At 40.7% G+C, this 13,386-nt stretch overlaps 1 protein-coding gene across 1 annotated transcript; it reads right to left on the bottom strand.

The window, feature by feature from the left end:
* Positions 1 to 10,589: 10,589 nt before the first annotated feature.
* LOC149841013 (F-box/kelch-repeat protein At1g26930-like) lies at positions 10,590 to 13,147 on the bottom strand. The gene has a single exon (XM_090003537.1). The coding sequence runs from the start codon at positions 12,391 to 12,393 to the stop codon at positions 11,053 to 11,055; it is 1,341 nt and encodes a 446-aa protein (XP_089859663.1). The 5' UTR covers positions 12,394 to 13,147; the 3' UTR covers positions 10,590 to 11,052.
* Between the last annotated feature and the right edge of the window lie 239 nt (positions 13,148 to 13,386).

Below are 13,386 nucleotides of genomic sequence, written 5' to 3'. Positions count from 1 at the left end.
AAACACCCTAGAGTTTCAAATTGGAATCTCAGCTCGGCCTGTTGATAGAGAATAAACTCTTGCCTCAGACGTACTTGATGCTAAAGATTCAGAATGTCGTTTATAACTTGGTGCATGTCCTACTCTTAATGTGAACCTTGACGCACATGCTCCCATGCTCTGCTCTGGTAGCCATGGTAAGCCATTCCTATCTGAATTCACATCCCCTCTTGGATAGATCATCTCATAAGAGAGGGGTGCATGTGCTACCCCTGCCAGTTGCATTCTCTGTAGCAATATGTCAAACAATTTTCGAACATGGTAAATTCCACCAGACTGCATTGACCTCTGCTTGCACTTTGGGTCCCAATCCAACCTGATAGTGTCCTTAGTCCCAAATATAGCTTGTCTTAGCAAAATATGCCCATCATTTGAATCAATAAACTGGTTAATAGGCTGCCCAAATAAGATCATATAACCGTCTTTGAACCTCATTGATTTTGCACTTTGTTTGCTGGTTTTCTGCACAAAACACAACTGGATTGAACATACATGTCTGCTCCCGGACCTAGTCTACAAGCATGCATATGGGCTACATACTCACTCTCACAGAGGAGTCTGATCCAAAGTTTGTCTTTCACTGCAGTCATTCTCTAGTTTCTTGATTTAATATCCTGATACTCGGCAGTCTAATTGCTCAAAGTAGAGTCTCCAGCTGAAGAGCTACAGCTTTTTTCATTACAGGCAGCAACCCTCATGAGACCCTCGTGTAGAACATCAAGGGTAAGGTAGAGTTTTCCATGGTATTTCACCCTAGCCTCTGCATCAGCTGCACAAAACGTATTAAGGCTCCAATATTATCTAATAAGAAACCATCCTAAGCCTGTATCTACAGCTATAAAAACCTACCTTAAGCCTAGGCCTATTATTATTGAATATTGTATGTTGCATTGGGATGTAAGATCCCATTATTTTCAGGGTATTACAATGATGGTAATACTGATTTTAAAAAAAAGGTATGTTTTAGTGTTTTTGAAATTCTAAGTAGGGTGATGACCCTAAAATTATCTTACAAGAATATGTTGTCTTTAGGATTGACATGTGCTTGTTCGGTTTTCTTATGACTTGAAATAGCTTGTCAGAGTTGACAAGGATATCAAGAAAATGCATTGTGAGTAGGGGTGGCAATTTCTGACACGACCCGCCAACCCGCCTCTTAGGCGGGTTCGGGTTGGGCTTAAGCCAACCCGTTTAATAAACGGGTCGACCCGCGTAACCCGTTTATTAAACAGGTCGGGTTCGGGTTGGGGGTATGCCAACCCGCCAACCCGGCTGACCCGTTTAATAAACAGGTTAGGCGGGTGGGTCAACCCGCCAACCCGACCCGTCAACCCGCCAACCCGGCCCGTCAACCCGACCTGCCAACCTGCCAACCCGATCCGTCAACCCGCCAACCCGACCCGCGAACCTGAAAACCCGTTTACCCGACCCAACCCATTTATTAAATGGGTTGGCGGGTCGTGTCGGGTTACCCGTTTATTAAACGGGTCGGGTTCGTGTTTGCCACAGCCGACCCGTTTAATAAACGGGTCGGGTTCGGGTTGAGGTATGCTGACACGCCAACCCGCCAACCCGACCCGATTGCCACCCCTAATTGTGAGGTTGCGTAATGTATAATAACTTAATTAAAATCAAGATACAATATATGTTGTCAATAAGATTTATATATGCTCATTTAGTTTTTTTATGGTTTTAGCTAGCTTGTCTGCACCAACCTCATATAATTTTTTTTTGTCAATTGGGTCTAAAAAATCTGTTCTCCACCACAAGACTTAGGAAACACTGAACTTCGATACTTGAGACAGAGGTGGAGTTGTTGCAGTGTACCTAGTAGTTCACTACATTGACTTTAAGGAGATGGACAAAGTCCTAAACTCTGAGTTCTAGGAAAAAGAATGCCTTGACGAAGGATTCTTAGACTTTGGTGCAAACATATGAAAATAAACACCCATTGAATAGCTCGGTGATGTGGACAGGGGAATGGTGTCCATTTGTATAAGTAGAATTAAAATAATGAATGTGTGGTGTTTAGCATGTAATGCTACATAAATTAAATAAAAAAATTAATAAAATAGTTATGCATGACATGGCATGAGTCTGTGTTTGGTGCATGTTGTACCTAAGGGTCGAATCTTGAGTTGGGCGAGTCAACTCCTCTTGGCTTATATTGGTGTTAGGTTCTCAATTTAGAGTTGAATCATGATATTGCAAAGTCGACTCTTCTCTTGTTGTATATTATGTCATATTTTTTAGAGTCGATTTTTTTTTAGTTTTTTCTTTTGAATGAGAGTTTTTCTGAAGGTCAACTTATGATGAGTAGCAAATCGACTTTTCCTGTTTGGGAAAAAGATTTTTAGGTTGAGTAACTCTGTGTTTTTGTGAACTTGTACATTTTGTAAATGTTGATAAACATTTTATGCAAGTTATATTTTTGTGAAATGAATGACTTTTTTGATTTGCATAAATGTGCAATTGTCCCGTGAACTTTGAATCCTGGTTTGAAAACGTCCTTTCAAAAAGAATTTTAAATAAAGAACACTTCTGTTGTGTTTTCCAAAAAGGAGAATTAAGAAAAAAACGTGAAATTTGGAGGAGGTTTTTACAGCCAATCTAGCAAGTGACTGAGTTAACCCATTAAACTCTTGAAACTGATATGTTAAACTGAAACAAACACGCGACCAAAAGATCTATGATAGCATTAGAGGGCCCGCTCCCTTCCAATCGACTGTTAACCAATCTGGCCTGATCTCATGAGACAAGAGTCGCTAGAAATATTACTCGTGATCTTCATCCAAAAGTTCCAGTCTCTGTCCATAATACTTGATCCATCAATGACCCAACCAGGTTTCAGTAAGCGCCCTTGTGAATCTCGAATAATATATACCTGCCATCTATTCCTATAGATGCTAAAAATACACTTTAATCCTATGGAGAGGAGATGGTGTCCAATATCCTGCATTCCGCCAGAGCCAGACGATGGGATGATCTAAACCGTGACAAATTCTAAAAACATGTTCTCCCACTGCTAAGAAACCAAGTTATTTTGAATTTTGTTAACAATTGAGGCTGTTGTTCTCAAAGGTGATAATGTATACCCCATCTCTCTAACGAAACTACAACTGATCTGTAAGTACACCACTGCCCAAACTTCCGGTAACTTTGTTTCCATACTCGTTAAGAGATTGTGCATAAAATGAATATGTGATTTGCATATTCCTCTGATTTCTCACAAAAACAGCATTGGCTGGCCATGGAAGAATCCCAAATGTTGCCAACGGTCATGAGTTAGCAACCGGCCATAATAAGCAAACAAGAGAGTAATAGCAGCCCTTGCTCCATATAAGGTGAGCGTGAGGCAGCTTAGGATGTTGAACACGACTCATCTCCCAGGCGGTTTTGGTGGACAATGGTTGATAGCCTATCCATGACATGCAATCTTGCTGATCTGAGCCACATAGGATCCATGCCCACCCTGACCCGAAAATCCACAACAGGGGGTTCGGGCCAGGGTTGTGCAGTGCCCACCCTGGGTTGGATAGTGCCCACCCTAGGACCCAACCCATGTGTAAAAACACATGTCCCCCTCTCTACACCACAATTCGCCCTCGCCCGTGAATGCCCTCTCTTTCTCTCTCTGGGATCGACATGGGCCATGAGGAGTGAGGTGTGAGTCCATGCCCACTGTTGTGCCCATCTTAATTAGGGTTTTAATATTTTTTATGATTTTTGTCAATTTGCATCAGGGATGACTATGAATAATGAATGCTCGAGTTTGATCAGAATATTAGGAGCTTTGTTTTTTTTTTTAATTAACATAAATTAATGATTTTTATGATTTAGGGTATTTATTTGTTTTTTTCAAATGAAATTAATATTTAATTAGGGTTTTTTGTTTCCTTTTTCTTTTCAATTATCATTAAGGATGATTTCATTAATGAATGTTTAATTTTGGTTATCAAAACCCTAAAGTTTTTTACTTTGGTTAATTAGGATTTGAGGTTTTTATTTTGGGTTTTCAAATTCCATAAATATTTAATTAAACTTTCTACTTATTTTTGAGTTTTTGTTTTCAATCAACATTAAACATGGTTCTATGAATGCAAGCTTAATTTTAATTAGAATTTTAGATTTTTTTTTCAATTAACATATTTACTTGTTAGGATTTAGGATTTTGATTTAGTTCTTTTAAAATGGCATAAATGTTTAGTTATGATTTCAATATTTTTTGTATTTTTTTCAATTGCCATTAGGCATGAACCCATGAATAATGAATGATTAATTTTTGTTAGAATATTAACAATTTTTTTTATCAATAGAAATTTTGTTAGGATATCGGTTTTTGATTTACGTTGTTCAAATGACATGAATGTCTAATTAGGGTTTTAAGGGTTGTCTATTTTTTTCTTTTCAATTAGCATTTTAATTAATATTTATCATCATTTTATGTTTTATTTCTAGTAGGATTATAGGGTATTTTCTGATAATTTGTTTTAGTCTTTCATATAACTATACTTTTATGGAGGTAGCTTGGCCATTTAAATATTTTTGCAAAGTAGACATTTGATTTTAGGAAGGTAAGCTTTAAAATAACTATTTTTTTAAAATATATTGTTAGTATTAGTAATTAATTTTTCTTTATTACTATGTGTTTGCGTCCACCCTAGTTTAGATTATTGGCTCCACCCCTGCCATTGCCTAGTTGCCATTTAACTCCCCCACGACATAAGCTTTTCCACCCATATAAACAGTTTTTGACAAATTAGGGGTACCAAACTGATGCTCGGCTAAGGTATTTGCATTGGATTAAACGGACCCATGGATTCGGATCCTCTTGCATCAGCACTCATCCCAACTTAGCTAAACAGAGTTGTGATCCCTTAAGGCTTTCTTTTGGCCTACATACTTTCTCCCAAGCGAGCAAGTGGAACTGACGGTTGGAAGGAGCATCGTACCTTAAGAAAAAAAGAAGAGAGATTTTTAAGAAGACAAAACCATCTCTGAAATCTCTCTGACTACCCTTAAATATAAGGACACTAGACTCCCAAGCAAAACTGTTATAATCCTCAAAATGCCTCAAAGCGTGTGTTTCTAGACGAAGAAACGTATACCCTCCAAAAAAAACATTGGATCAGGAATCAGGATTGCTCTGCCTAAGGGTATGATTGGATTAAAAAAATCCGCCATAAGATTGTTATTTATCCAGAGGATTTAGCGTCCAACTACATGCCTTGAATCGAAAGATAGGGTCAGGCCTAATTGACCCACAAGATGCTACTTTTCAGTTCGACACTCCTTTTGTCCATGAAGGGACAAGCTGGGGTTAGGCAGACCCCCACCAGTTACACAAAAGTTGGTCCTTTAATCAATTACTGAATGCTAAGAGATTGGCTCTCAAAAGTTGAAGAGAGCAATGAGATCAAAATCCACAGAGAAGATAAAAAAGCAGATTCACCCTCCAAAGACCAAATGCTACTGGATGACACCCCATGTGGTCAGCGGGGGTCCTCTGTCAAGCTGAAGGCCCAGGATCGAATCCCGCTGATGCATGGTTGCTGCCACTGCTTTATGATGTAAGGCTGGGAGTTTTACTTTGCAGGGAGGCAGACCCATTAAGTGACCCAGTTCTCGTTGAGGGTTCCTTCGTCATAAAAAAAAAAATACCCCATGGTAGTGCACGGTGGCAATTGCAAGAGAAATGTTGAAAGATGTTGGTCAATAATAGCAAAACAAAATAGAAAAAGTGCTGAGAGAGAGAGAGAGAGAATGCACACGTGTGAGCACCACAAGTTCTAGTTGACATCCAGAACAATGTACAGGCATGAGAAAATCAACTCCAGTGGTATCAATGAGAAAAACAAACCCCCATGTTCCTTATACACCTGAGTGTATAAATGTTCTGTTTCATTTAGATATTCATACTGGGTAGTGGGAAAAAGGAACTGTACTCTCATTACTAATGTTAAGGGAAAAACGAGGCAAAGTACCTAAGAATTTGATTAGAGGGCCACAAAGATAAAGAGAATATTTGACTCATGAATTTAATGGCCAAGATGAAAAAGGAGAAAAGAATCAAATTCCATCAAATTATCAAATTCCAAACTAGAGCATAATTCCAAAGCATGTCGTGATTACACCAAACTGGCTTTGGAGTTAAAACGCACCCTCAGACATGATCATATATACTAGCATTCTGGTGAAGACCGTGTAGAGTACTGCGTCAAAGATGCCACTTGTGCTTAGTCTTAAGACATTGGTTTTCCTGTTTGTACCCGGTAAGCATGGTGGAAAGATTTCTCAACAATTTTTAGACATGAATTGGGTACGTGAAATCAATTCAGAAGAGCCTTGTTCTCAAATGTTATCAAGCGTACAGGTAGAATACTAAGAAACACGCTTCTAGCCATAACAAAATTTCAAATGGAAACTTTTCCAAACACCAAACACCTTCACCAGTTACAACCTTCAAAATTCTGATCGTATCCCAACAACAATACGAACATCCATAATATATCAAGTACAACCGCAAAAGCATACAGGTAGAATACTAAGAAACATGCTTCCAGCCATAGCTTTATGGAACAACTACAAGTTGTTGGACTAGCCTATAGAATTCGCTAAATGGAGCAAACATACAATCAGAACAATGATTCTTCTTAATTTTCTGCCTGAGGCACAAAGCTGAGGAATTACCCCACAAACTACATAAAGTAAAAAATTCAGTTTTACTTCTCCACCTTGAAATTATGAGTCATCAATGTCAAGCTTTCATTGAAAAACTGGAGGATTTCCATGCATACTTCTAAGCACATAAAATGTAGATAACTTCCTAAACCAAATTTTCTAACTGAAGATTCTAAACATACTACACACTACACATTCATACACACACCTGCATCAAGTGATGCTGACAATGAAAAAGATATATATTACACCACACACACCTGCATCAAGTGATGCTGAGATATGTAATGAAAAAGTTATATATTAGCAATACATATGTGAGAAGGGACTTGACTCGAGCGAGCAAGTTTTCAACCCTGATAACATGGCTAAGGACTAGAAGTCATGCAACTTGATTTGTATAGATCCAAGGACTCAAGTAACTTGATTCTTCAAGGTCACCAAAGTAAAGAAAATAACAACGGTCAGGTCTAGTTAATGAGACATAGAGATCATGTTAGGAACTCCAAACAAGTCGACATATCTGCTTGTGATCTAGTAAATCTTAATGGCCTCAATTGAGCTAAAGCTTTTTGATGAAACAAACACTGATTCTTGCTGTTATAGTCTATCTCAAATATGACTTCAATTATTAAAACATATTCTGAGGTTAGAGCAAAGGTGTGAAAACCTTAAGTCACTGAACTCCAGAAAAAAAGTTGAACAACCCCACCCCCTCCTACTATGCATGTGTCAAAGATTTTTTATGAGAATACCTTGGTAAGCAGACATCTTCAGATATTTTTAGAAGGCATATTCCTTTTCGGGGAAAATTCTTGGAACTCTCAAGCCTACTCAAAATGAAAATAAAGAAAAAGAAGGATTTGAGTACTTTTATTGAGATTTTGAGATGATATCTTTATAAGTTCATGCCATTATCATTATAAGGGAGAAATAATAAGTAATATTATTTTCAAATTTTCTAGAACTGAATTTTACAGCTCGAAGATATTAATATATAATATTATAAATCGATAAATCCATGCAGACATCATTAATATATAATATTTTTACCAGATGAACTAGAAAACAGCTAAATGTACCTAATGAACTAAGCGTAGGTTACACTAATTCCAATGATTTTACATATTTTCATGTAACCCATTATTAAATAATATTTTGCTAAGAACCCTTGATTCGGGAATAAGTACAAGTATCTTCCTAACATTAGCAATGTAAAGTCATTTCCACACTGCTTTTTCCATATTAGATTAATCTTGCATTAATAAATTCACAAAGCTTACAATGCTAAGCCATTGGATACCGTGTGCTCCTTCCATGGTCAAGGGCATGAAGAGAGGGATGGACAGAGACCAGACCCATCAAAGTCAAACCCATTGACATGGACCAGAAAACCAGGGGCATGCTTGATAAAGGCCCACCAGCCGAACCCCCTTTGGTTCCATCATCTTTTTTGTGCCATGGCGAAAGGTGGAAGCCAGGTGTACTCCCCAGTGGGCAGGGGGAGCCTTAAGGGTTTTACCAACTGGAGGCCAGCCAATGTGCAGGCAGTGATAAGGGGGAGGGGGTTTCCCTTGAATTATCAAAAAGAACAAAAAGTTTTCCATGCTAAGGAACTTCTTGGATTAGCGATAAAGGAATATCCTAAGAATTTGGGAACATGTAATCACATACAGCCATTGTTGACAAGTTGATGTAGGAAGTGAAGCAACCATATATAATTATAGTGATTTATTTCACAAAAGAAAAGGGCGTTTCTAATTTGTACAGTTAAGTAGAAAATATTGTCTTGGGAATTCACTTTCTCATGCTGAAGACACAATAGAGCAGTTTCCTCCTAATCCAAAGACATCTAATTCTAAAATAGCACGATGGGGCTTGAATAAGTTGTTAGTATCAAGGCCATTTTGGTAAGCTTACAAAGTATCTGCAAAGTAGAAATTGACAGGTTAATTTGTATTTTTGAATCTAATAAATCTTTTCAAAATGGTAATCTGCACTCCTTAATATATTTACTATGTGCTTGGGTAAGAGGAAATTTGGTGGTGGAAAAGAATCCTCATTATCAAGGGTTCTTAGAAATCTCCGACGAGTACTGTAAGGTGCTGTGGACCCCACAATTTCCAAGAGATCTCTTTAGCTCTTCTATACATGGTCACTCTGGATATTATTGGAAACACTGAATTTATCCAACTTTTAATAGAGAAGTGGAAAACCGACACCATTCATACTTCTCTGTTTCACCCCAGACAAGTGAATTATGGGCCCCACATAAAAATCAACATGCATATCTAAACATCCATATGCATATGCACACATATGCAGAAAACATGTGTACAGTACATCTACATGTATACGGCAGGAATAAGAAGTCTTAAGACAAGATGCAGTCTGTTCAAAACTCCATAAAAACCAACATGCATATGTAGACATCCATATGCACATGCACACATGCAGAAAACATGTGTACACTACATCTACATGTATATGGTATGAATTAGTCTTAAACAAGATGCGGTCTGTCCAAAACTGCAGACACTTCACCTCAACAAACAGAATTTTTTTTATTCTAACCAACTTTAGGGAGAAAAAACAAAAGATTATACATATGGATAGTTCTGTATAGTTATTGAAAAAAAATACGAGTTATATCTACATGTATGTGATCAGAGTTGTCAGTCAGAGAAGCAGGAGCGAGAAACAATTCGGGAAGCGGAAGCAGAAAGCGAGGTACTTCCAAATTTGTATGAAGCGGGAAGCACGGGAGGACTAGAAGCGAATCAAGAATCGTCTCGGAAGCGAGGAGAGAAGCAAACCGGAAGCAACCTAAGAAACAAGGGGGAAGCGAGAAGCGAAAAAAGAAAATAAAAAAAATGAGAAAAGGAGAAGCGTGCTTCCCAATTTTTTTTTGGTGCTTCCCAGCACGTTTTATGCTTCTCCATGTCCTATGGCACTTCCAGTAATAAAACGAGATGTATTAAACTTGATCAAGACAATCTCATTTGAAATAAGCGATCTCAACCGAACAATGATTTGTTCTCTCATAGAATTCCAAGGAAAAACTTATGTCATTTATCACCAACTATCTCTTTGACTCTGTAACCAGAAACCATATAATTAATCTTGACAGAGGTCTCAACGTCCAAGTTGACAGTAACTGCCTAGGTCCTATTTACCCCCTCCTCTTCAAGTACTGAAGAATGCGCTCTCAAGACAGTTAATACAATATTCAGGTTTATTGAAATGAAATTACTATCTCACATTTATATTATTAAAGATAAAATGCTGGATATTCCAGTATCTGTATCTATGCTTTCTCAGCACCTGATCGTGACCACGAATAGCATAGGAATGTAACTCAGAATTTAACGTGATGCCTCTTGAGATCTACATAGGCTTACAATATATGGAAATGTGCATATCCAATGAATTGAGGACCAGCCTGGATATATAGCTTCACACATATTCAGACATGCACGCACACGTTTCTCATAATCTCTACAATTCCAAATTGATAATCAAGCCAATGCCTTGTCAAGAACTGCAAGCTACGTGTACAGATAGACCAACTTCAATAAAAATTAACAGAGAGGTTTAAATAACAAGCAAAGACTAAGAGCAACAAACACGATAACAAAAGCAGAATGATATAAGCGAGATTGCAGCTGCCACCTTGATAACCATTTCATACAATGATATACCAAAAGAATATCTATCCACTTCCACAGACCAATGAATAGAAGACAGATAATCAAATCCATCAAGCGTTTCACTCTTCCAGACAACTGCATAAACAATAGGAATCAACAAAAATATTTCTTTGTGCTGCAGCGTGATCTCAAAGAGGAATTCTTCATACCAGAAACAAGAGCAAAGGGAACCAAGCTTGCAAATTTAAATAAAATGCACATGTCTTTTAAATTATTAACCTATCCCTGTACCAATTGCAGACAATCTTTGAAAGATCTCATGGTAACAGATGAAGGAGAGTAATTGTGACATTTGCTACAAAATCGAACTTCAATAATGAGAAATTAAAAGCGAAAGAAAAAGAAAAACACACTCAAGATTTCTTGAGAGAAACATTCTATGAGATCTTAAGTACCCATCCAATTGAGAATTGACAACAAAAGGAGAAAAAAAAGAAGAGAAATGGGGGAGATGGCAGAGAGATATTAATTACCAATCAGCCGGAACTTCATGCCCTTGAACAAAAAGCACTGACCCTATACGCCCTTCCCTTGTTCATGGGTTCTCCCAACCCATTATTCAGCACTAATACAGCAGATCTCAGTTTTGATCGAATCGGATATTTCACACTCCACCAATGTTTCAGCAGTCCATTACTGCACAGTTAAAAACAAAACTTCCCAACGCCTTGCTCGCAAGCAAATCCCACGCGGGCGGCCCTTCTCTGGGCTTCCACGAATTCAGCTCTGTGAGCCCTGCTCCCGGACTCCTCTGCCCTCCAATAACTATTACCCGATCGCCGCATGCCTTGAACGCCAAACCCCAACCGTTCAGTGAGTCGGCTCTTTCAGGAAGCCTCCCCACAACGTCCCAAGCGTTCCTCTCCTTATCATACTTTTTCACAACATTTGCCTCCGAACAATCAGCCGCATAGAGCTCATTGTTCACGACTGCTACCAGCGGCGGTGCGCCCGCTGCCTCTCCCCTGCAAGGAGACATGTACTGGATCGTCTTCCACCTCAAAGTCTCCAAATCCAGCTCCTCCCCACAAGTGAGGGACTCTGTCTGACTATTCAAACCACCGATAACGTAAAACTTGCCGTCCATGAAGAACCCCGAACACATCTTCCTTGGAGAATTCATGCTAGGAAGAGAGACCCAACCGCCCATCTCCGAGTTGTACATCTCGGCCGAGCTGAAGACCTGCCCGTTGATATCGCATCCGCCCGCCACGATAGCAATCTCCCCGAGGCTCGCGGACCCGAACAGGCACCTCGGCGACTCCATCGCAGGGCCGGACGACCAAGAATTCGTGAGGATGCTGTATCTCCAGATGCGGTGAGAGTTGACGTCCTTGCCGAAGACGAGCAATTCGGTGCCGACAGCCAGCGACTCCTTATCGGAGAGCATGAAGCAATCGTTCGAGGGCATCCGTGGGAGGTGCATCCACCGCTGCCGGTACGGGTCGAACGCCTCCCACTCCACCAAACTGCATGCAAAGTACACCCAATGCTCGACGATCCCAAGTTTCCGCCTGAGCCGGTAGAGCTCCCCGGACCGAACCAGAGAATTGAAGCTCCGGTTCAGCGAGGAGATGGAGCCGTAGTCAGATCTGGAGCACCGGACCAGGCAATTCATGGTCATGTCCCGTTCGAGGCCGGGGAAAAAGGGACCATCCGCCGGGTCGCTCTGAGCCTGCTGGCCGGATTGTTCATCGTTGGGGCTCGGAGTGCTCGAATCCGATTGGCCGGGCAGCAATGCCTGTGGGTGCGGCCGTAGGCGGGGTTTCTTGCCACCGAGACCTTCTTCGCCTCCTCCTCCTCCGACGGGCACATCGCCATCGGCATCATCGTGCTGCTCCCCCTCCAAACACCGCTTCGTCTTCGACGTGTCGACGGAGTAGGGCGAGTAGTACCAATCCCTATCGGGATCGCACGACGAGGAGAACGACCTGGACACCACGCACGACTGACCGTCCAACATGGCCGCAGATTTGCCTCCCTCCCTCTCCCTACCCGCTAAAGGGCGGAAAGAAACCCTAGAAAAGGAAAGACCAAAGAAACCGTAGGAATTCGACCGCGATAAAGGGAGAAAGAAGCTCTAATTCTTCACCGGCGCAGAGATTCAGGACCCAATCAGAGAGGAATCCAAAGGTCTGATTGCGAAATTCAGACCAAACGCATCCGACTCTCCATCGGCTCGGCGACGGGAAGGCCGGGGATACCAGAAAAACCCCACAAAACGCGCAGAAGAAAAAGGAAAAAGAATGACAACGATGGAAACCGCAATTTTGGAAACATACAATTCAGAGGGAAGGAAAAAGAATCGGATTCAAAAGGCGAAAATGTTTAGGATTTTCTCTATGGATTCAAATTAAAAACATGATTTTTAACGCGATTTTGACATCTGTGGGAAGATATCCGAACCCTAATTCGGTGAGAGAGGGAACGACGAATTCTTGGCTATCTGAAGAAGGAAAAACGAAAGGAGAGGAGAGAAGAGAAGAGAAGGAAGGAAAGAGAAAACCTAGAGAGGGAGAGAGGAGTCGCAGCAATCTAACGGATCCTTCTGGAACCAAGAATTAAAATCACGAAAAGAGATCCGGAAAGTCTCCGCGATCGGGCAACCCGAAACAAACGGGATCTTCGCCCGCCGGTTTCCGTCGGGGAACCGCCAATGAATGAGGGGGAAGCCGCAGAATAGAAAGCCCACAAAGCCAAATTCTCTCTCTCTCTCTCGAATCGCATATTTTTGGGCGTGGAGCGACCTTTATCTCTTCCTAAGCCCACACCCCCGAGAAAAGACTACGGGTCCCACCACGAACCGGTTTCCGTCTCGTTTATAAAACCGCCGTCTCGACGGATCGCGGTGAGGAACCGAAAATGTAACTAGTTTAGGACCTAGGTCCATAAATAGCTGTACCATCACCCGTACCTAGTCCGATCCATTCGCGACCGGGAAGAGGGGGACGGGGGA

This window comes from Nuphar pumila, chromosome 4 (genome assembly GCF_984573655.1).
Source record: "Nuphar pumila chromosome 4, dmNupPumi1.hap1.1, whole genome shotgun sequence".
NCBI lineage: Eukaryota > Viridiplantae > Streptophyta > Magnoliopsida > Nymphaeales > Nymphaeaceae > Nuphar > Nuphar pumila.
This window is presented reverse-complemented; position numbering and strand designations above follow the sequence as displayed.

Bases quoted from the DNA above. Each gene is read 5' to 3' on its own strand.
- LOC149841013 (XM_090003537.1), bottom strand. From the start codon at position 12,393: ATGTTGGACGGTCAGTCGTGCGTGGTGTCCAGGTCGTTCTCCTCGTCG.